Below are 25,146 nucleotides of genomic sequence, written 5' to 3' on the forward strand. Positions count from 1 at the left end.
TACGTTTAAGAGAGGGCATTACTGTAGCGCCAAGATAACCGTACCTTCGGAAAATATGCGAAATGCAGGCTTACCCGCGATTTAAACATTCAACATTACCCCTACTCCTTCTAGGCAGAGGTACAGATATGGCAGTGTCAGTAGCAGGTATTTAGTGTGTGTTGACAAATCAGTGCGGCAACATTAAATAAATACGGGAAAGTTTTGAAATAACATACTTTTTCTGTTGGTGTTCTTATTGCATTTATTGAAATAGCAAAGAGAAAAACTGCAGGCAATCTGAAATGCAGGAAGATTTGAGAAGTGTGTGTTGATATAACCAAGAAAACAGCCCTCCCTCTGCCCCGTCACACAAGAAATTCACGTGGATCAGTTCGTAAACTGGACGACCAACTGTCCACAGAAATTGCCTGCATCATTATTATTTCAGTCCTATCTTGTCAATCTGACAAAAGTTTCTTCGCTTATCGTCTGTTGTTGTCTGTACGACGAAGCACCCATAACTTCTTTCAAGATGTTTGGACGTTCGTTCTTCATTTCCTTGATCGTTAAAAAGGATTGATCTTGTACCCCCTTCCAAGAGGGGAGAAAGGGTTGACTTTGGCCCACATGAGGGCGTTGTTCAGCGACATTGCAGTTCTCCCGTCTTCCAAGAAGAACGCAGGTCCCTGCGGAGAAAGAAAAACAGCGTTTTGAATGAACGAGTTACTTGTTCGAGTAACGGCAACCTACTTTTTGAAATAAGTAACTAAGTTATAACTCAGTTACCTTTCCACATAACGATTAACGAATTTAACATTTACAATTAAGTTACCTGAACCCAATATGGCCTATCTAAGGTTTGCGATTGTTTCTAATGGTGTACAAAAAAAGATAAAACTAATCGCAAGATTCAAAAGAGGGAACATTTGTGGATGTTTACTGAAAATTGGAGCCAATTCCAAGTAATAACATGGACGCAGGGAACATTTTATTAAAAAGTTACGTTTAGGCCATATATTGGGTACATATGTGCCCAGTATGCCCTAGTAATATACGTATTTTGTTCTTTCACATCAAGAAGTGCAACAGAAATTGTAAAAAAAGGTATCAGAATGTTATTTTTATATATAGATAAGTATGTTAATACACTTGTGTTTTATTTACATAACAACATTATGAGATTACACAAAGAAATAACATCGTTTACGAACAAATAAACAAGGATGTAACATGTCATAACTTGTCGCCATGGATTACACATCACAGTCTGGCCAAATGAAAGCTCTTTCATCATCCTTAGTGACTCCCAGACACACTAAGTGAACATAAGAGTAACAAATGTCACATTTGCACATGTTCTGGACGATATATTCCTATGATTCCTATGTAGGCCATATTGAGTCCAACTTACATAGTGTTCGATTTTCGTTCGTCTTAAACAGGATTTTAGATTAAAGTCTAAACTATGTACATTGTTGTAAAGTACAAATTATGAGCAGCTACCATAATATGGACTAGAGATACAAACACCTATCACTTGGAAGATGTAGTAAGTAATAACTTCCATATGCAATATTAGATCACGTGGAACACAGTCACGCTGTCCAGCTATTTTGCTTCTTTGTCATCAAGTTACAGCACTATAGGTACAACCAACAGGTTCAATCATGTCATTCGGATAGTCTAAATGACACTACTAACGTTATCTGTTGAATTCACCACGTAACTTCTTGGTTTTTAATTGATTCATTGATTTGGTGTTTTAAGTCCACTTTATGCACAGTAAGGCTAATTGGCACTGGACCTACAATTTAAAGTGGCCTCCACCGGGTATCGAACTAACTACTTGGAAACAGCAAATAGGCCATATTGGGTTCAGGCTTCTTTAAGTTTCAACAGTGATGAGCAAAACTGTGGTTTGCTTTAAAAAAGTTGAAATGAAAATTTAATACAGACGGGCTGTGAAGTTAGTTGTAGTGAACATTCGGTTTAATCACTAGTCCAGACACAAATATTAGGTGTAGAAATTAATTCTCGGCCTTCTTTTAAAGAAAGAAAATGCTTTTTCATGTAAAATAGAATAGTCTTACATTTTAATTGGCGAAGTAATCTTCATTGGAATGTATACACTTTTGACATATTTCGGGCAGCTGACGAATCCCCTGGGGGTAGGACGACGGCGGTTTAGAGTCAATAAACTCAACAATGCTATTTTCCAATTCTTGAATATATCTGAAGGGAAAATCCACCAGGTGCTGCTGCAGACAACGGAACAGGTGGTAGTCTGATGGGGCCAGGTCAGAGGAATAAACCGCATGAGGCAGAACTTTCCAACCCAATGAATAGAGCGTCTCCTTAGTTCCTTTTTCCGTGTGTTGCCTGACCTTATCATGCAGCAATGTTACCTGCAGTGGCGTACGCAAGGGGGGACCCTTGAGCTTTTGAAATATGAAAAATTGTGTGGAAAAAATTAAAAATGGCCGATTTATCACAGTCAAAGATCTGCGACAATACTATACTACTACTACTACTACTACTACTACTACTACTACTACTACTACTACTACTAATAATAATAATAATTTGAATTATTATTCCCATGCAGCACGGAGAAAAGCACAGCATTCCAAACACACGCGTCTTTCAGAGTGAATGCCTTGAAAATAAACAGAATTCTTGAAAATAAAATATGAGGGCAACTATGATTTAAAAGAGAAAAACGTTGTTTTGCATCTCATCTGCAACAATGTTGAATGAACATGTATTTTTTTGTGTGAACAATGAGCATTAACTAAAAAAAAGTTCTTGGTTCGTTGTAAGCGGCTAATGTATAGACAAAGGCTAGGCGGACAAGAATACACTGTAACTTACTGCGGCACGTTTGAATTTCTGAAATCAATTTACAACAATTTTAACTATTGTAAAATGTTTTGTTTGTAAGAAAATGTGAATTATGGGGGACATTTATGCGGGGACAAAGCCGGAAAAATTACAACCAATTCCAGGAATCGATGACGGATCTCCTGAGTGGTTGTCAGACACCCTACCGACAAGACTACCGCAGCTCCTTGGATGAGTTCCATACTTTGATTATTTCAATTTATTTAAATATATGTTCTTGTTCTTATGGATTTTCTTCACACTTAAAATGTCTCACCTCGTTGACTAGACAATTATTTCGTAACAAAGAAACAAAAGAAAATGCTCCTAGAATTTGTCAAAAATCGAATGACTAGAAACTAATTTCGGTCTATTGCTTTCATAAATACTATATTTATGTAGATCTCTACTACTTAATAGTGGTAGTGGTATTAGTAGTATTATTAGTAGTAATTCAACTGATTAATTAATTATAAGTATTATTAATCAATTATGAGTATTATTATTTAATTAAAGTGCAATAAAGAAAATGGTAATGTGAATTTGGAGAAAGTTTTAGAAATACCCCTCCTTGATGAAATCCTGCATACGCTACTGGTACCTGCCTGGTCCCACTGACGGTAAATGGTCTTCTCCTCTCAATTTCGTTACTTAATGACGTTGTTTTTTGGATCTTCGTTCAACAGTTGTTCCCCCACTTTCTTTAGATGTCCAGGACGCTGTTCGTCTTCCAGATCGAAATTCTCCTCCCGGACTCGCTGAAACCACTTCTTACAGGTGCTGTATTATATGGTATCTTCACAGACGGCCGAACAAGCAATTTCCTTGGTCTCAGCGGAATTTTTCTTCGGTTGTTACGCAAGAAGCCTGCAGTGTCTTACGTGCTGCTTTTCGAACATCGTGTTCAGTACTGCTTCTTTATGCTAGTCGGGTATTTTACCTTTGTAGGTTGGTATTGAAGTGCCCAACCTTGGCGGGGAAAGTTTTCTGTGTCAATCCAACTACTTCTGCCTTAGGTCTTTTTATTTCCTCCGTTACTACGAACCTCAGTTCAGGTTAAAGGAAGGCAATTCGGTTTTATTGAACTTCGGTTATAGTGAACCAATTATGTAAATCCGTAGGAGTTCATTATAAACAGAGTTGCTTCCTATACATTTGTTTCGAGAAAATGTTTCGGGAGCCCTTTTTTTCTTTTTTTTTTTTTCTCAATAGAGTTTACTGTAAAATAGGCTATCTTACCTTTGTATATTATGCTATAAACATGTGAGATTTCTTATACGACAGCGTTAAATATATGCCTCTTGAAGCACAACACGAAGTTCTAAACTTTTTAAAGTAACGTTACCTGTACTTGAGTTACTTTTTGAGCGAAGCAACTGTAACTCAGTTTTGAAAAGTAGCTTTCCAGAAACTGAAAGAAAAGTGCAATAAAAGTTGATACATCTCGAGTTTGAGAACAGTTTTCACACACTGTAACGATATCAGTAAAAGTAAAACAACATAAAAGAATTAGGATGATTGATGGGCGATTTCCAGTAGATCAGGAACAAGAACACAACTGGTCGACCTCCGTGGCGGAGTGGTTAGCACAGCGCATTTGGACGCCATGGATCTCGGGTTCGAATCCCGGCCTGGGCATAGGTGTTCTTTGTGAGTTTCCCTTCATCAATTTCGCCATATCATCATTGATATTCATTGTCTCGGTTAGCCAAGTGGCAGAAAAGCGATGCTAAATAAATCAAATGAAGAACACAGCCGGCTCTAGATGAGCGTGGGGCCTGCCCAAAATTGTTCCTGCAAGTTGGAGTGGCCTGGAAAAACTAGAGATCCTAATTTCTTAGTTTGAAGAACTGGTTGTCCTACATAATCGTATGGCAATTAGTAATCGACTAGTTTGTGTCTCGCGTCATCCTTGCGCGCTGGAAGTTTGGTTCAAATATACTCGATTTCGTGACTCGTCTCGGTTAGGGTGACCAGACACATACATTCAAGAAATAGGACAGAGCATGGCGAAAAAGGAGGACAAAGTCATAAAAAAGAGGACACAGCAAAAAATGGCACCACATTTGCCATTACTCACAATTTAAGCAATATTAAAAAATCTTGCCAACGCCTTGCTCACAGATACTTTTCAGGTGATCTCTTTCAATAACTTCCTCTTACCAAAGCAGAGAAAGCAATCTCCTAATCTGTTATTTAACAAATGACAGAATATCTACAATTTGAAGAACATAATTTTACTCCTTTTCTAATTCTTGGATATTAGAATGAAATATCCCCACAAGTGAATGCAAATGTAACAAGTAAGATTTATTTTAACTTATTTCCAAAAACCGAATTAAAATTTTAGGTAGTTTAGATTGTTTCAAGAAATATGATTTTAATGCAAGGAACATTTCTAGCACTCTTTCAACAGCAGGGGAAAGTAACAGCCATATTCGTTTCTTCCATCCTTTTAAAAGCCGGATTTTTTCTTGCAAGATCATTGTTGAATTTACACTTTCGCTTAGTTATTTCATGAAAGTAAATATTACTTAACAATCAAAATTTTCACTACGCGGTTCTGTATCGCCTATGTATAACTCGAAATGGAATTGGCCGATCTCCGTGGCGGAGTGGTTAGCACACCGCGCCACAACGCCAGGGATCCCGGATTCTAATCCCGGGTCTGGTGTGGGTGTTCTTTGTGAGTGTCCCTTGATCAAAATCGTCATATCATCGCTCATACCCATCTTCGCGATTAGCCAAAAGTGGCAGAAAAGCGGGGTAAAATTAACCAAATCAATCAATCGAAAAGGAACTGCACAGACTCAGTCATTAGGGCGTCTGACTGCCATGCGAGAGAGAGGTTCGATCCCCGGGCGGGGGAGATCCGGGATTTTTTTCTACCTGTTCAAGCGGCTCCGACGCTCACCCAGCGTCGTATGAAGTGAATACCTGGAGGAAACTCTGGGGGGTAAAGGCGGCCAGGGGGTCTTCATGGAGTGGTACAAAGCACATGGGAGCACTTTACTTTTACAGACTACGTGCATTCCTGCAGTCTCAAAGGGCGAAGCAACGAGTTAGAATAATACTAATGACTAGGGTGTGGAATTTTGCATATTTTATTTATTTGTAGTAAAACACAGGCTTTAATGTTTAAAGTTCGTTTCATGGTGTTTCTAGTCCGAAAATGAGTTTTTAAAGTGCCTATAAATGCCTATTTCGAGGGTTAGTACCTATTTCGTTTAATCGTGCGAAAAAATTGCTATTCTGCAATTTTTGCATACTTCAGGTTTTTATTACGTGCATTTGGCTTTCCCTACATTGGAGAAGGCTTTGTTGATGTTATCGGGTATTCGCCAGATTTCAGGCTCTCAATTGGAACACTGTTTACATGTTTTTGTCACAATGATGCAAATTGTTTTTTTCATCGTTTGTTCAAATCCGCACAGTCGTTAGCACAAGCTCTTTTTGTAAAAATTACTTTAACTGTCGATTCTCCACAAATGTGAATTTCGATCAAAAGAGTATTAATAGTTTGTTAATCGTTAGCGCACTTTTATGTATAAACTGAAGTGCTAATACAGTATAACTCTATATTGTAAAAAGAAAATTGAAATAAGTTCACATTCATTACCCATTTTAATATATTTTTCTTTTTTAATTTTAGGGTGTCTATTTTCGTGCATTATTTAGTATATAGTACCTTTTTAAGTGCCTATTTTCATCATTTTTGTGCCTATTTGAGAGGTTTTTAGTGCCTGTAAATCCGCACGCTACTAATGACTCTGTCGGGAAAGTGATCGTGTTCGGCTCCCAGATGCTAGGTGAGCATTGCTCGAATACTTAACGCACCCCAAGTGATATGATGATCGTTATGTGTGGAAGCATTTTCTATGCAGCACATTGCTATGGTCGGTGCCATACTCTTTCCAAGAAAGGAGGACATTTACCGATTTCTAAAAAATCCGCCCGGACGCCGGACAGACACCTAAAAAGGAGTACATGTCCGGATAAAAGAGGACGTCTGGTCACCCTAGTCTCGATACCATCTCTATTTTGTTTTACAAAATACGAGGTTGAAGAATTTAACCAGCGACGGTGCAAATCCATAGTTTAAAAACATGTATATAAAAATGAATGAAAATGACGATGGAGAATTTTCCTGGTAATACCTATATATATGCCTCCACAGCATTAGACGTGAGTGGCCAGGGAAAACCACGAGAGGAAAAGGCCGGTCGCGGGGTTTGAACCCGTGACCATCCGAACTCGATTGACTATCCTGAGGGGCGCATAAAGTGCCGAGCAAACCCTTTGAAAGTTTCTAAAGCTGGACAAAGTGCGTGCGTGTGCGTGGAGAAAGGGTGTTAAAAGCGTACGACTTCCGTTCCCCCCACCTCCTTGAGATTGGTGCTAAAAGGTTGAGGGGAAAAAATAGAGCGTGTCTGTTGCGTCGTTGTTATTCCTGGAAATGAATACACCCCTGATGTTCGAGATGAAAATCTCACCCAGCATCCGGCTGCGTATCTCGCGGCGACTTCAGGGAGTTCGGAGGGGATACGGTTCTGCCGAGAGTGACGTAGATGCGGTTCGCAAATTAGAGGGCGGGTGCGTCGTTAATTCCTTATATTGGCCGTCCTTTGGGAGGTTTTCTTTACATTGAGATGCTTGTTAACGCGGACTGGCAGGCTGTGATGGTCTACACGTGTCGAACGTTCGACTTCTGCTTGGAATATTCCACGCGTTAAAGCGGAAAGCTTAGGACTTTGGGTTCCTTTAAGGTGAAACCACAGATAAGCGTATTATAATACGTTATCTGTGACGAAATTATACCACTCGGCCTCGAAATATTAGTGATTTTATGATATAGAACTGAGCTGGTCGCTAATGTAATACCAATACTCAGTGGCGTACCTAGGAGTTTCGTAAGGGGGTTATGTCTTATTTTTATAGTAGTCAGTCTCATGGGCATAACTAAATTTCCCCCTAACTTTTAAAACTTATTCTTGAACGAAGTATGTAATAGTTAATAACTAAATAGAATAACTATCCATTTCAGTGCACTAACTGTAAGAAACGTAAGATAATGATAAACAGTTGTGCTTGTGGATTGAGCAGAAAAGTCTCCCAACGATATAATCCCATTTTGATTGAGAATTCAATGTTTGAGTATTATGATATAATAATAATAATAATAATAATAATAATAATAATAATAATAATAATCAATTGGTTTATTTTCTCAGTTTATAAAAGTTATTATTGTAAAACAATAATCAAAACCATGGTGATAATGATGGTGGTGATCATAATAATAATAATAACAACAACAACATCTAAGTTTTCTTACGATTCAAATTTATAAATGACCTGAGCCCTTACAAAAATTTCTGGGTATTCCCATGATCAATTCTATATCTTGTCATCCTTTCCTGTGGGGTGTAAGGGGTGATGCTTCCACGTAGTACACCCTGGACTGTATTTTGCAGACTAGCTAGGCTCTGGCGTCTGAACCTACGGCCAGTATAATCTTCGTAGGACTGTGTGTGTGTTGTCCTATGTTTTGTCATTATATATGCTGAGTGCCTTTTTACAGCCTCAGCTTTTAATCAAGGTAAGAATATTTTAATTCTCAGAAATGTGTTTTATTTTTGTTATGATAAGGGGCTGGGCTCCGTATAGTGTGACTGGTGGAAAATAGCCTAAGTGCTGACCAGTAGCGACTCGTGGCTTTTTATGGATGTAGGAAGAAGTTATGGTAAACCGAGGAACAGTGGCGGCGCGATTCGCCACTTTTACCCCCGCACTATGCTAAACCTTATCTACAAAGGCAAATATACTATCTTTACCCCCCCCCCCCGGTTTGGAACCCAATCGCCGCCACTGCCGAGGAAGGTTTGAAAAATACGTTCAATTAATGTCACACGTATCGTTTGTACTAACCATTGCATTTAGAAAGTTAGCTGCAGACCCATGCACAAGGTAGGACAAGGGGTCATTGTCCCCCGTGAACTATGAAATATGTTAATGTGAACCTACAGGGTGTCCCACGAACGGCGCAACTGGGAATTAAGAGTGGCGTTACTTTGTAACCGAAACCTGTACATACATAAGTCATACACCAAATGTTAGCCCTGTCCAAGTAGATATTTTTAAACATAGAAACAACAAACGGGGTGCAGTGTTGTTCATGCAGTGTTGCCAAATGTAAGTGAAAGTGTAAATTTATTTTTCCACAAAGCATGGAAAATTGCATGTCAAACATTCGTACGGAAATTTGGACGTCAATTTCCACCTTGGGTAGGTGGACTATTTCGCCATCTATAGTTCAGAGAAGATAACCGATCGTTTTCGCGTATAGCCAATCCTGAAATGCCTCGTAAAGGCGTACCGGTCCAAATGGGTGTTTTTAAAAAATTATGAGGTACAGTGGCAACACTGTTGATGTTTGAAGGCAACAAAATGTGTATTTAGTGATGGTCTATGACATGGAAATAATGGAAACAGGGAAAAAAGAAAATGAAAATTATGGTGAAAAAAGTGTTACTTACCTACTCCTGGCAACCATGCAATGCGCGTAACAGGCAGTGTAGCTTTACAAAAGATGAAAATGACAACCATTTTCCCTGAGGCATTCATCAACACGTTTTATCATGTTGGAAGCAACTTTATGCAAGGTTGATTGGTTTATATTGTTAATGGCTATGCAAATGTTTATTTTTAGATCATCAAGTGTTCTTGGGTTATTAATGTAAACTGTTTGTTTCAAATAACCCGACAGAAAAAAATCTGGAGACGTCAGATCCGGGGAGCGACTGGGCCATAAGTTTTTGTTTATAATGTGATTGCCAAAAAACTCTGCCAACATGTCTAAAGTTTCATTAGACGTGTGACATGTTGCGGAGCCTTGTTGAAACCAACAATCACGTTCATCCAGGGTTGGCATGTTTAAAACAAAAGTGTTTAAAACACTTTGTTTTAAACGTTTAAAACACACGGCTTTGTTTTTTTTACAAATGTTTTAAACGTTTAAAACAATGTGTTTTAAACATGTTTTTTTTAGAAGTGTTTAAAACACATTTTGGTGGTAGATATTTTATAGTCTGTGATAATTTTTTTGTTTGGCAACCCTGTCTTTTCATTGAATCTGTGTTAATTATTCCGTGCTACACAGGTATCACTTATCGCACAACATTTGAGGAACCTTATGTTCTGACATCACGGGAAAAAGCTTTTTAAATTTTTCCGAGTCTGCTACCACGCACGTGTAAGTAGTAAGAATAAGCGTCAAATTTGCTCCTACCACGTAATTCGTCTACTAAGAGGATGTTACAAATCTTAAGAACAGATGAAGACGAGAAAAATGCAAGTTTATGATTAATGGGAATGAATATACAGGTAATTTAGAACCTTTTTCTTTAGATAACATTTAGCGACATTATTTTAATGCTAACGGAACCTAACCTAACTACGAGAGCATGTAGGTTTATTATTAGAAGAATGCTAAGGGACCTAATCTTAAAACATTTATGTGAAAGTAATCGCTACAACTTCACAGCATGATGAAATCACGATAAAACAAAGACCGAGTTTGCTGCCACGCGCATCTTTTTTGAGGTTCCAGCAGAAAAAGAACGTGGCAGCAGACACTACCTTTAAATTTAGGCTAAATGCCTACGTTGTTAGGTTAGGTAGGCTAGCTATGTATGCACAAGGTAGCAAAACTGTTGTTCGACAAGAAACCTGCGTGCTTTACTGTAGAAATCTAAACTTCTCAGTTCCTTGTTTTCTACCGTCCTCTAAGTTTGAGACTGGTGGAAGCTGGAAACTAATATCTGAATACACAATGCGTGATTTTGATAATGCCGTAATTTTTTTTTCTCTTGCGATACGATATTGGTTTTTATAACTGAATGAAGCGCAGATGCTTACTTTTGGTAACATAATTTTGTACTTGGAAAGATAAATTGATCTGGAGAATCTATTATGACACTGCAGGCTGTTTTCTGCTATATAAACTGTTCAGGCAGCAGGAAATATTTCACCCTGATTTTTCCAGGACGAGGATAGTAATTCTATAATATTTAGTTTCTTGAAATTTAGATGAATATGAATCCTAACCTATTTCAGCAGTGATGGAAAAATGGGGGCTATTACCCCCAACTGTTGTCCCTGCAGTAGAGGTGTGCGGAATCCCGAAAAGTCGGGACCGGGATCGGAAAAAAAATTCCCGTCCCGATCAGACTTCGGAAAATGACTTCCTGACTTTTCGGGATCCCAAGCAGTCGGGAAATCGAATGGTCATTTTAAAAAGTCGTCAATTCTCGACGTTTTCTGCATTGTAAATGTTTGTAACTTATCGGAAATTGTTAGTTTTTGTACCAGATGTGCAAAAACAAGCACTTAAGATGGAACTTACGTGTAGAATTCGAGATTTCAAGAGCTTTGGGAAATTTCGAACATGTCCCGTCCCGAAAATTGTCGGGAAATTAAGAATTTTCCCCGTCCCGAATGTCGGGATTTGAAGAATTTCCCGTCCCGACCAAAAAAATTCTGTCCCGCACACCCCTAGCCTGCAGTATGGTAAACCTTATATCCAAAAGGAAATAAACTGCCCTTGCCGCCACTGTACTCATAACAATGAGTATTTTTTCTTTAACGATTTTAACTATAATTTACTGTGAAAAAGTTGACTTTCTTTTGTTTAAAACATGTTTTTTTAACTCATGTTTAAAACTATGTTTAAAACAAAAAAAACGTGTTTTAAACAAAAAAACAGTTTGTTTGTTCTTTTTTTTTAAAAAAAACAAATTTTGCCAACCCTGGATACAGTAGAAATTCCACGACAAAGGTGGAAATTAAAACCAGAAGCAGTTCCTCATATATTTCCTAATTTGTCCAAATACATCTCTAAGACAGTTAAGAAGCCAAAATCTCCCATGAAAAGGCAATCCTTGCGGACAGATGATAATAAAGTAAGTACTCGTCGCAATGTATCATTAAGCTTATCAGTAGAGGATGATTTGCTTCACACTGCGAATGCTAGCAATACAATAGCATTGCTAAAGAAAAAAAGGATCAGAAACACATACAACTTTAATAAAATGGAATGCTGTCAGAGATAATCGAAATTCCTTCGCTTCAGAAAAACACTCTAGAGTCCTTAAGAGTGACTTTAGAAAGTACTTTAGAAGTGTCCGAATATTTGTGGAAGAACAATTACAAATACGTTTTGACAGGAAAATTTAATCAAGATCCCCTAGATCGCCATTTTGGTATATTGCGGTCGTTCACTTGTGATGATCATCCCTCCACTGTGGATTTTCTGCACTTACGTATGCTGCAATCAATTTACGTACCAGCAAAATTTGCTTTATTTTCGGGCGGAAATTGTGAATACAGGACTGAATCTCCCCTGACGTCTTTTGTTAATCAAATGCGAAATCTGGGAAGAGAAACCGAAAATAAAAATCTTTCGGTGAAGAAGAAAGCTGAAAATAAAATAAGGGAAAAAATTCCATTGTTGAAGATGAAATTCAAATACCGGACTGGGAAAACAACATACCGAACTTAAAATGAACAAAGTGTTGATAAAGAATACTTGGTGTATCATTTGGCAGGATACATAGTGCGGTATATTTCCAAAGTGACGGATTGTAAACTGTGTACAACTTTTCTGCACGGGGAACCAACTAATGTACCTGCCTCACGTACGTTAATCCAAGACTATGGTTCGGGCGACGGCTGTAAATACCTTACCTATGCATCGAAAAGTATTTATGATGTGCTGTTACGAGTGGAAGAATTTGTAGCAGAAAAAATATCATGTGCTAATAGTTTATGGGGTGATATATTTTTTGAGTGTTTGGACAATTTAAATATAATTGCTGTAAAAACTTCGCAATTAGGATGCTGTGAAGATCATGTGCTGCGTACGCTACATAAACTCGTATTTCACTCTCTGAAATGTCGATTTTTCTTCCGCACCAAGGAGATAAGAAAGGAATTAAGTGCCTCGAAGACAGCAAAATCATCTCGGAAATTCTCCAAACTATCCAGCTGCTGAGCTTTTCTCCAAACGTAAGTAACATGCATTTTTGTTTCTTATATAGTTAGTTATGTAAGCAACGCGAGGATCTTCCGCGCCCTCTCAAACGTCACCACTGCCATCACGGCAACTCAGGGAGTGCGCGCACTATTTCTTCTATACGCTCTGTTCGAACTATGGGCTTCCCTTATCGCACAACACTTGAAGAACATTGCGTTCTGACATCACGGGAGAAGGCTTTTAATTTTAGGCTAAATGCCTAAAGCCCCTATCACACGGAACTGGATTTCTAGTTGGAATGCTCTAAAGTAAGAATCACGAACCTTCCGACCTTCTGTAAACAACCGTCTCACTTCGAATAACGTATCACTCCGCGCCAGCTGTTCGTGAATGACGCGGCCATCATATGCTGCTCACTCGCAACCTTTAATTTTACGTAACATGGAAAAACGTATTCTTATTTTAACTGATAATCTACACATTGAAGTATAATCAATTTTCTAGAAGTGATTAAATACGTGTTCTTGTTCAAGAATGAACATATTTTTCTACGCCAAAAGTCCCATTTATCTGACACTGGGTTAACAGATCCCCCTTCCCCCCTCCTCTCTCAGTATGACAGCACCAAAGTTATACGTACAAGAGAGTGAGAGATTCGTTTCAGTAAATTCAAGCCTTTTGGTTTTATTGCTTCCTCTTCCACCAAATTATTGCCCAACATTGTTGACATGTAGAGTATTGTTTTCTCCTTTGTGCAACAAATATACCGCCAGTTTTAGCAGAAGCTAAACAAAGATAAGCCGGGGAATAAAAAGAGATTGTTTATCTTTCTCTCGGTTTCTTGTGCACTAGAAAACAAGAAGACGATAATAAGCACATTATTTACGCACGTCTCATGCAAGTAATGTATTTTCTTACCTTGATTCAGCAGTTGAGGCATTTTCGGCGCTAGACAGCATCCTGTCACAGTACTGTCTGTCAAATTTGCTTCCCAAAAAGGAACTCAACGTGGCACAAGAGGCGAGTTAACGTCGACTGCTAAAACTGGGGAGATCGTCATCAATCATCACTATCAACATCTTCCCCACAGTGGACAGGACGGCTCTTTGATTGAAAGAATACGAAAGCACCTCGCGTTATATTGCGCTTCTCAAAATCGGTGTACTTGTTTATACAAGCAACAACGTGTTTTTTTCGCGGGAATCACAACTTGACCGGTCGTTTTCCTTTCTTTCACCACACCGAAAATACAAAGACGCAGACACACAATTACACTTGGACACCAACTTCACTGCTTGCTCAGGATAGCACGGACACAACGTCACATAAACGTTAAGAACAACCTGCTTCTTGGCGCTTTTCAAACGGCTGTATTTCCGAAAGACTACTCTGAAAACACGGGACACTTTCCTGCACGCATGGAAGTCGCCATGTTCGAAACTGGCGCTATTTTCTTACTGTTCACGTGATCGATTGTAATTTATACAATAACCACGTATTATTATTATAGACAGAAACCTTTAATGAAAATATATTTTAAAATGTATAATGCAATGTAATTTACACATTCTTCTTCCATTAGCTTACTTTCATAGAACGGACTACATGATGCGGAAGAAATCCGTTATTAGGCTGTTGCCAACCTCAATACTTCTCACTAAGTCAAGTACAGAAACGGAAGTGGTATGTCGAATGTCGGCATATGATAGTGTGATTTCACATTATCAGTGACGATCCTCCGGGGATGGGGGAGGGGGTGGGACACAGGAGCCGATCTATAATCCGGAGGTGTTTACCATCCGCATGGTGACATCCTCACACTCCGGAATACTTTTGCGGGTGAAGGAGGGCAGGCCGTAGGGTGAGGGAGGTTGATTTAAAATGAACACCTCTCAACAAAGGAGAAGAAAAATGTGACAATATTTAAAAATTCACCCCTAAATATGCATTTTGTTTTATATGTAGCGTACAATAAAATGTGACTGCCTCAAAATATTTCTGTATTCTGCAATCTTCTTTCCCCACTTTTATGCTTCTCTAAGTTGCCGTTTTAGTTTCCCTTGGTGTCTTTGCTGCATAATCCAGCATTTTTGAACGGGATGATAAGGACATACGAGTGTGTTTTTGGATGAAGTAACTTTAGAGACGTTGAAGTACACTCTGGAAGATACTGGAATGTGTGACATTGAGGTGTAGATCGACACGCACATTTGTCATTAGTTACGAAACGATGAGGGATAGGTGATATTTGAATTCCAAATTAGTTAGCCGCCCCCGTGACGGAGTGGTTAGCACATCGCGCTACGACGCCAGGGGTCCCGGGTTCGAATCGTGGCCTGGGCATGGAAGTTTGTGAATGTCCATTTATCGATTTCATCATATCATCATCATTCATCCCCATCGCAAATTAGCCATAAGTGGCACAAGAGGGGAAGTAAAATAAAGCAAATCAATCAAACCAAATGAGTTATTTCCATTATTTTTATCTAATTAATAATTATTAATTTAGTCAATCAAATCATATGTATTAGCTTACTTTCATTATCTATAATAATAAATCATAACACTTTCAAACATGAAATAAATTTAATGAAGAAACCCCGGTTTCAAAACGTAATTTATCTCAATGTGTCACATTCTTCTAGCAAGGTTTTTTTAGTAAAATATGAGAGAAAATTAATCCTTTGGTACGGAACCGTCTTACTCCTGGGGGATAAGATGTAAATTTTGTATTTGATTCTTTTTAATTTAACGTTGCTTTTCTTCCACTTTTGGCTAATCCCGACGATGAGAATGAGTGATCGTCAGATGAAATTGATGAAGGGACACTCACAAATAACACTCGAGCCGGAACTTCGGTGATGAGTCTGAAAGTCGGCCACCAGGCAAGATGTACATTTTTAACTTTTTTTTTTTTCACATACGTACAATAACTTTCAACAGGTCATCAGTGATACACTGCTTCTTCCGCATCTGTTGACAAATGGAATGTTTTTACACCTTGTAGGCTATGTGGATTATTTTTTTTTCATAAGTTTGCAACACTGTTAGGGTACACGTGCTTTTGTTTACAGAAGGTCTGAAGTTCTATGATTCTCACTTTAGTTGACGCTGGACTGGCTACCCATTTGCTAGTTTTCGCCTCACACAGTACTTGTTATACCGTACTTGTCGATAGTCTTTCGTTCCCATAATGGCGGCCGCGCGAGATGTAAACAACGTATCACTTCACACATTTAAAATACGATAACTATCCAACCGAGAGGAATATCGCATCGCATTAAATGGTTTTAGGTAGAGAAGAACGGCGCTGATAAAATACATACTTTACAACGTTTACTATACACGTATGGAAGAATATTTTAGCTTTTTCAATTGTAAACATGCCTTTCGTGTTGTATGCACTCGGAAGCCACAGGCGGCCATGAATACAACCCAGAAAGTCAGTTCATCGCCAACTAGGGCATTCCAACTAGAAATCCAGTTCCGTGTGATAGGGGCTTTAGTTGTTAGGTTAGACTAGCTAGATTTCGTTCTCTTAGCATAAATAAAAAAAAATCAGTGTATTTATGCTAACAGACCTAACCTAAAAATGTAAGTACGTATTCCCAGTGGCGTCTCGTCCCTTGGGGCTTCCGGGCAGGGTTGGCATGTTTAAAACAAAAGTGTTTAAAACACTTTGTTTTAAACGTTTAAAACACACGGCTTTGTTTTTTTTTACAAATGTTTTAAACGTTTAAAACAATGTGTTTTAAACATGTTTTTTTTACAAGTGTTTAAAACGCATTTTGGTGGTAGATATTTTATAGTCTGTGATAATTTTTTTGTTTGGTAACCCTGTTTTTCATTGAATCTGTGTCAATTAATCCGTGCTTTAGAGGTCTCACTTATCGCACAACACTTGAGCAACCTTATGTTCTGACGTCACGGGAGAAAGCTTTTTAATTTGGCCGAGTCTGCTGCCACGCACGTGTCAGCAGCAAGAATAAGCGTCAAATTTGCTGCTGCCACGTAATTCGTCTGCTAAGAGGATGTTACAAATCTTAAGAACAGATTAAGACGAGAGAAATACAAGTTTATGATTAGTTGGGAATGAATGTACAGGTAATTTAGAACCTTATTCTTTAGAAAGCATTTAGCGATATTATTTTAATGCTAACAGAACCTAACCTAACTACGAGAGCATTTAGGTTTATTATTAGAAGAATGCTGAGGGACCTAATCTTAAAACATTTTTGTGAAAGTAATCGCTACAACTTCACAGTATGTGTTACAGACGTAATTGCATACATAGCATGATGAAATCACGATAAAACAAAGACCGAGTCTACTGCCACGCGCATCTTTTTTTTAGGTTCCAGCAGAAAAAGAACGTGGCAGCAGACACTGCCTTTTAATTTTAGGCCAAATGCCTATGATGTTAGGTTAGACAGGCTAGCTATGTATGCACAAGGTAGCAAAATTGTTGTGCGACAAGAAAGACCCGTGCTTTACTGTAGAAATCGAAACCTCTCAGTTCCTTGTTTCGTATCGTCCTGTAAGTTTGAGACTGGTGGAAGCATGAAATGGAAACTAATATCTAAATACACAATGCGTGATTTTGATCATTTTTATCTTTTGCGATACGATTCATTGGTCTGTATAACTGAATGAAGCGCAGATGCTTACTTTTGGTAACATAATTTTGTACTTTGAAAAAAATCATCTGGAGAATCTATTATGACACTGCAGGTTATTTTCTGCTATATAAACTGTTCAGGCAGCAGGAAATATTTCACCGTGATTTTTTCAGGACGAGGATAGGAATTCTATAATATTTAGTTTCTTGAAATTTAGATGAATATAAATCCTAACCTACTTCAGTAGTGGCGGAAAAAGGGGGGCTATTACCCACAACTTTTATCCCTGCAGTCACGGGCGCCGACTTGTCAAAATTATTGGAGGGGCTCTGATCACTGAAATAAATTAATGAATGACTCACTCTCTCCTTTTTTTAAGTTTTGGCCTCAGTGTTCGGAATCTCATAAAAGCTAGGGGTGTGCGGAACCCCGAAAAGTCAGGACCGGGATCGGGAAAAAATTGCCTTTCCGATCCGGACTTCGGGAAATGATTTCCTGAATTTTCGGGATCCCGTGCAGTCGGGAAATACCGAATGCTCATTTGAAAATGTCGTTATTTCTCGACGTTTTCTGCATTGTCAATTTCTGGACCTTACCGTAAATTGTTAGTTTTTAATCCAGAAATCACTTAAAGTGAAAATGACGTGTATAATTCGAGGTTTTCAGAGCTTTGGGAAATTTTGAACATTTCCCGACTCAGTGGGGAAATTGAAAATTTTTCCCGTCCCGCACACCACTAATTAAAGCCCATGAATTCCTCAAAAATATCATTTTTTTATTCACAGTTCGAATGCAGAATATTAAATGTCCACGGATGGATATGTCACAAGTTTCGTCAACCATAATAGCAAAATATTCCCGACTTTTATTATCTGTTACCACGGAGCGCAAAACAGATCTCCCTTTTGTATCAATGATCTCGTTCTGAATGTCATGCGAGAGCCATTTGTAGCCCGAACGTCCCATCCACTACCCTAGTTCATGCACATCGTCTTTTGAAAATCCTTTTTAGTAAAAATTTTAACAATACTCATAATTACATACTTAGTATATACTAGTAATATATCATGCGTTTTGCTGTCTCTGGTCATAGACTCCCCAAAGTTGATGGTTTAGCGGTTTCAGTCCCCCAAAGTTGATGGTCTAGAATATTTTAAATGTGTATTAAAAGTTAAGTTTATGTGGCACAATTCAGAGTAAACTTTACAAGAGAAGCAAAATAATACATTAGATCGTCTTAAGAAAAATTATTTGGGGGGCTCTGCCCCGACATTGTTAATATTGGGGGCTCGAGCTCCCCCCCCCCAAGCCCCATGGAGTCGGCGCCTATGCCTGCAGTAGAGGTGTGCGAGATCCCGAAAAGTCCGGATCCCGACTTCCGGAAATGACTTCCCGACTTTTTGGGATCCCAAGCAGTCTGGAAATTCCGAATGGTCATTTTAAAACGTCGTCAATTCCAGACGTTCTCTGCATTGTGGTTTTGTACCAGAAGTGCAAAAACAAGCACTTAAGATGGAAATTACGGGTAGAATTCGAGATTTCAAGAGCTTTGGGAAATTTCGAACACATCCCGTCCTGAAACTTTTCCGACTTTTTCGGGAAATTGAGAATTTTCCCCGTCCCGAATGTCGGGTTTTAAAGAATTTCCCGTCCCGACCCAAAAAATTCTGTACCACACACCCCTACCCTGCAGTATAGTAAACCTTATCTCCAATGGTAAATTTACTGTCCTTGTCGCCATTGTACTCATAAAAATGAGTATTTTTTCTCTTTAATGACTTTAACTATAATTTACTGGGAAAATGTTTAATTTGTTTTGTTTAAAACATGTTTAAAACATGTTTTTTTAAACTCATGTTTAAAACTATGTTTAAAACAAAAAAAAAAACATGTTTTAAACAAAAAAAACAGTTTGTTTTGTTCTTTTTTAAAAAAACACAAATTTTGCCAACCCTGCGTTCATCACGTTCCAACAGAGAAATAAACTGTGTGATAAGGTCACGATAAACTATTCCGTCAACTGTTGTGTTGAAAAAGAATGGACCGATTATTTTTCTCCGCGAAATCGCGCACCACACACCGATCTTTTGTGGATGAAGTGATTGTTCATGTAACAAATGGGGATTGTTACTTGACCAGTGCCGAGAATTTTGAGTGTTGACATATCCATTTAAGTGGAACCATGCTTCATCCGTGAAAAAAACCGTATCCAAAATATTCACACCATTGTCTCTAATAAAATTTCTAAACCACTGGCAGTATCTTACACGTGCACCTTTGTCTGCTTCCTTCAGTTCTTGCACAGCCTGTACCTTATATGCACGTAGGTGCAATTGTTTTAACGCTCGGTGAGTTGTTGTTTTTGATACACCTGACTGTGCAGCAAGTTTACGAACAGATTTCCTGGGAGATTGTGATATTCTCTGCTCCACATCCTGCAGCACACCTTGTATCAAAACTGGTGGTTGTCTGTGGTAGGGTTTGTCATTAACTGATCCTGTTTCACGAAATCTGGAAACAAGTCGATATATCGTCGAATTTTCTGGAACACTGTTATTCGGATATTTCTCGCGAAACACAGTTTTTACACTAGCGTACGATTTTGAACAAAAATAATGTTCCACAATGAACACCCTCTCTTCCAAAGAGTACTTCATTTCACAGAACAATTCTAATCTTCCCCTACGAACAATGCGAAATGCACGGCTCAAACAGTTCTGAGTACACAACTAACTGATTCTTTTGTTCTCGTTCGGTGGGCGCTCTTATCGCATTGCATGGTTGCCAGGAGTAGGTAAGTAACACTTTTTTCACCATAATTTTCATTTTCTTTTTTCCCTGTTTCCAGTATTTCCATGTCATAGACCATCACTAAACACACCTTTTGTTGCCTTCAAACATCAACAGTGTTGCCACTGTACCTCATAATTTTTTAAAAACACCCATTTGGACCGGTACGCCTTTACGAGGCATTTCAGGATTGGCTATACGCGAAAACGATCGGTTATCTTCTCTGAACTATAGATGGCGAAATAGTCCACCTACCCAAGGTGGAAATTGACGTCCAAATTTCCGTACGAATGTTTGACATGCAATTTTCCATGCTTTGTGGAAAAATAAATTTACACTTTCACTTACATTTGGCAACACTGCATGAACAACACTGCACCCCGTTTGTTGTTTCTATGTTTAAAAATATCTACTTGGACAGGGCTAACATTTGGTGTATGACTTATGTATGTATAGGTTTCGGTTACAAAGTAACGCCACTCTAATTCCCAGTTGCGCCGTTCGTGGGACACCCTGTATAAGAAACTACGAAAATAGCATAGACGATATTTTAGATTTTTCAAGAATTTCGATTTTGTCCCCCCTCGCTGTCGTGTGAATTGAGGATAATAAAAAATGCTCCTTGAACTCTGAAATTATGCTATAAATGCTTATAAATTATGCTAAGATTTATTATTAATTATTTTTTTCTGATAACTAGTTTTAAGTTCAATTATGCATTTACTTTGGGAGTTTGAACTTGCGTTGCTTATTATTCACTACAGATTCAGATTAGAACTTGAAACGGTTTGAGGAAATTGTTTGTTTACCCACAACCTTCTATCAATTTCCTGCCATACAATTTCCTCACGAACAAAATCGGACAGGATAAAGAAAAGATAGAGGATGGATCGTGACATGTTTGTAAAAAGTTTTGTCGCTGTGTAGGCACACTTATATTTTATTTGAAAAATGTTCGTTGGTGAAGTAGAAATAAGATTTGGACATAATTATATTTTTATTTCCTGAAAACATATTCATTTGAATTAGATACTCTCCCAGATACTCACTTTGCACATTATGCTAGATTTTACCATTATGCGAAAAGCAGGGTGCCAGGTGCCAACAAAGATCAAACTGTGCTAGGTTTAGTACAATTTTTCTGGGGTTAGCATCACTGATTGAGGAAACTCTTGGTGCTTCCTCGCTGGGTCTTTAAAAAACGCAACCTCTACCCCTGCATCTTCCACTCTTCACCCATCTGTTTGTAGTGATACCAGCAAGGTTTCTCAGGCCGGGCTGCAAGCGTGTGTGTCCATCGTCTTTGGGCTGTGGCTGGAGCGAGCGACAGCAGTCAACTCTTGACAGTAGCTAATCTAGTCAATTGCACTTACATTGCCTTCATAATTTTATAACGCGCATTATTATGAAACTCCTAAAAAGTAGAGAACGAACTTCCTACATGGAGGAATCGCCCCTGGTGTTGACACACCCAAAATGTTTAATTCAAATTCAAATTGATCCTTTCCTGTATTGATTTTTTTAGGATTGATGGGCCAGAAAGTGTTAGGACTCCGATCAACACCAACTCTTCCCCCTGCCCCCTGGGGCATAGCTAGGAATTTTGTAAAGCACGTGTGTATTGTATTTGTTCCTTCAAGTTCTACCATACAGAGCAGTTCTTACTCTACTTAATAACCAAAACATCACTATTGAAAATGAGATTGAAAGAAGATGAGTTACACAAGATAGTATTTTTCTCAGGAGAATAATGGACATTCAGATTCATATCATCAGTGACTAAACTCATGTATTTGGTATTTGTAATCCACACATCCTGCATAACAGTTGTTTGGTTGTTCTCTTATCTCTCAACCATTCCTTTCACATTGTGTCATTTGTTTTCATTCTGTGTCCTCTGCAAGTTTGCAGCATGTTATTTGTCAACTTTGGGAATCATCAATCATCGTGTGTGATTCATCATTTTCCCCATATTCTCTGAAGTAAGGATTGTTGCTAAGCGTGACTGCTTGAAAAATACCCTCTTATCATCTATTTCTTTCAGCTGTTCCCCATAAATTATAACTGTTATTGATTTTCTCTTCCCCATCCCAGACACCATTTTCTGTGTTGTTTATATTTTTCCTTCTTCTTTTAGGCAAGGCAAGGCATTAAGATATTAATTAACGAAGTTGAAAAACAAACTTTGTGGGATGGTTTATTTATCCATCAACCACAGATATGCAGTAACTATCAGCCACTACTGAGTACACTTATATACATACCTTTATCACTTCGCCTGTTACTCTGCACTTGTGAACATCTGAGTGACCAGGTAAATGAGAACCAGCTACACATGTGTATCCAACATCTGCTCCAGGGTTGGAACACTTTGCATGCTGCAGAAGCTTTCTGTGAATCTCTGTGCTGTGTTGACTGGAAGACAGATCGCTTGAGTTCCCGCTAGAGTGTTTAATCCAACTGGCCAACTCTTCCTTCATAATGTTTGGACTTAAGTATGTTCCATTCAATAATGCATCGTCCTTCTGCAGAATTGACCTATAAAAATTTACTTTTATGATGAAAAGTAACCTTAAGGAATATGAATAAATGACAAAAAAAAAGTAGCTTAGTAACATATGAAGACATTAACTTAGAAAATAATCCTATAATTTGCCATTTTCGAAGGTTAGAGACATCTTATATACATAGAGAAAAACCTTTATTTGTTTTTGAGGACTATGGTGCCATCTACAAAATTTCAAGTCACCATTCAATTTTGTTTGGGCAGGCTCAAGAGTGGTGTGCTCTGTTTTGGTTGTCATGACTACCAAGATTCTTTTTATTTCTCTTACCCTCCTCTTCTCTCTATCTCTCTACTTCCTATGTTTCTCTATCCATGTATCTCCTTTTTATTTTCCTCTATTTCTTCATCTCAGTGGCATAGCAGCTGCCCGCTGCAACCGTCACAATGCAGGGGAAAATGAAATTTGCCCCAGGCAACTTAAAACGTGAAATCTCACCTGAAATGTCGAATTAACTTACTTGCTTGCAGATGGCAATAAATATGGGAACTAAAACCTCATCTTACACCTTTATACACAGTTTGTTGTAAATTGCCTACAGTTATGAATCCAGTAGAAAGAATCAGTTACTCAGCCAGTTATAATTTTTTAGTAACTCTCAGTTACTTAGGGACATTTTTCATGCACACATTAGTTATCTGCCGATTTAGGATATGAATTTCGTATTGACAAAAAAAATATTGAAAACATGTACAACATAATTTCCAACTATTGTTCCTCCAAGTGAAGGTAGATATATCTTACCTAGCTTGTTCAATTAATTCAGCCACAATTGGAAAGTACTTTTTCCTGATAGCCATAATTGCTCCTAGGTAGCAGGACAGAAAGAAAATTTTGTCTCTCAAGTGGTTATACTTCTTTTGTTCACCAACTGGTGGCATTTGCAACAAAGCCAACACTTCCCAAACACTATTTAGTTCCCACTTTTCTGTCTTCATTTGATCTGAAATAAAATGCAACAGAAATTACAGCATGTGACATCATAACACTAATATTTCACTCTTCAATGTTTTTGTTTATTTGTTTGTTGCTGACTCTAGAACCTATGTGGAACAGAGACTGGTAACTTCGTGGTATCAGTTGAACTTGAATACAATTTCTTGGAGAACTAAAACTTAAACTGTTAACAATTTGCACTCATACCAACAACTGAACTTTTTAATAATTTAAATTTGTTCAGAATATTTATAAATGTTGACAAATACATACATTCCTATATGTTAGTATTCCATTGAAACTGTATTATTTTGCTTTAAAGTATTCATACGTTGAAATGTAAGATTAATAAGAATATACAAATATTAAAATGACTGCTTTTTGATTACACATCGGTGCAAATAGTTGTAATGAAAATGTAGCATTTTGTAGTCCCCTCTATTTACTCGGATTTCAGAAAATTATCAGCAAGTATCGCTGATTAAATGTGGACCCAAACTTTTTGGTACTGATACTGATATCCGTAGTATTGACTGCAGCTCTGAACCAGTCATCAGCAGCTGCATCAGATGGAAGAACAGTATAATATATACTGGTGCCATTTATCTCCTGAAGAGAGCATGACAGATATCTCCATCTGCTATATTCTTACAAGACTAAAAGGAAATCCATTTATGATGGTACATATGCTTCCGGTGATCAATTATTCTATTCAAGCTTTTTGAGTTACAAAGTTGAACACCTAAGCTATTCATTACAGTATTGATACTTTTTTTTTTTTACCTATATAATTCTTGTTCATCTTAAGGTCAAAATACAGGGTCTGACAGAAATAACACCCGATTTTCAAGAGCTGGTAATCTATACCAAATCTTGTATTACATAATCAGAATTGAACCGATTTCTTACAGAACATCATGAGTATGTAACAATGGAACATAACACCACACCACCACACTGAAGCATGTCATACGACATTTGAGGTTTAATGTTCAAAATGCTGTCTATCTCGTGTGAGACTTTCACATTCTCTACCAACCACACTCAAGCAGCTCTTATGGCATAATTTGATGGTAGTGTCAGCAAATTTGTTCCAAATGCTGTCTTTCAATTCATCAATGTTACAGAGTTTGCTATAGAACACAAGATATTAAAGGTGACTCAACAAAAAGCAATCATGCAGAGTTTGGTCTGGGGATCGAGCCGGAAACTCCAGTATCATGAGTGTCATATTAATGGCCCACTTTACTTCAGAAAATCTGGAATACTAAGGAGTTACTAAAACAACACGTCCATTACAATTACAACATTGTATCAATATACACTTTATACTTCTATACTT

General features: G+C 38.0%; 1 protein-coding gene across 1 annotated transcript in view; it reads right to left on the reverse strand.

The window, feature by feature from the left end:
- Window positions 1-237: 237 nt before the first annotated feature.
- The window catches only part of LOC145977780 (WD repeat-containing protein 17-like), a 116,517-nt gene continuing 91,608 nt past the window's right edge, over window positions 238-25,146 (reverse strand). The window contains exons 17-19 of the mRNA XM_083110060.1: window positions 23,613-23,811; window positions 22,569-22,842; window positions 238-668 (exon numbers count right to left, since the gene is read on the reverse strand). Coding sequence (XP_082966186.1) covers window positions 549-668; window positions 22,569-22,842; window positions 23,613-23,811 — 593 coding nt within the window. The 3' untranslated portion in view covers window positions 238-548. The remainder of the gene's footprint in view (window positions 669-22,568; window positions 22,843-23,612; window positions 23,812-25,146) is intronic.

This window comes from Lepisma saccharinum, chromosome 1 (genome assembly GCF_977018435.1).
Source record: "Lepisma saccharinum chromosome 1, izLepSacc3.1, whole genome shotgun sequence".
NCBI lineage: Eukaryota > Metazoa > Arthropoda > Insecta > Zygentoma > Lepismatidae > Lepisma > Lepisma saccharinum.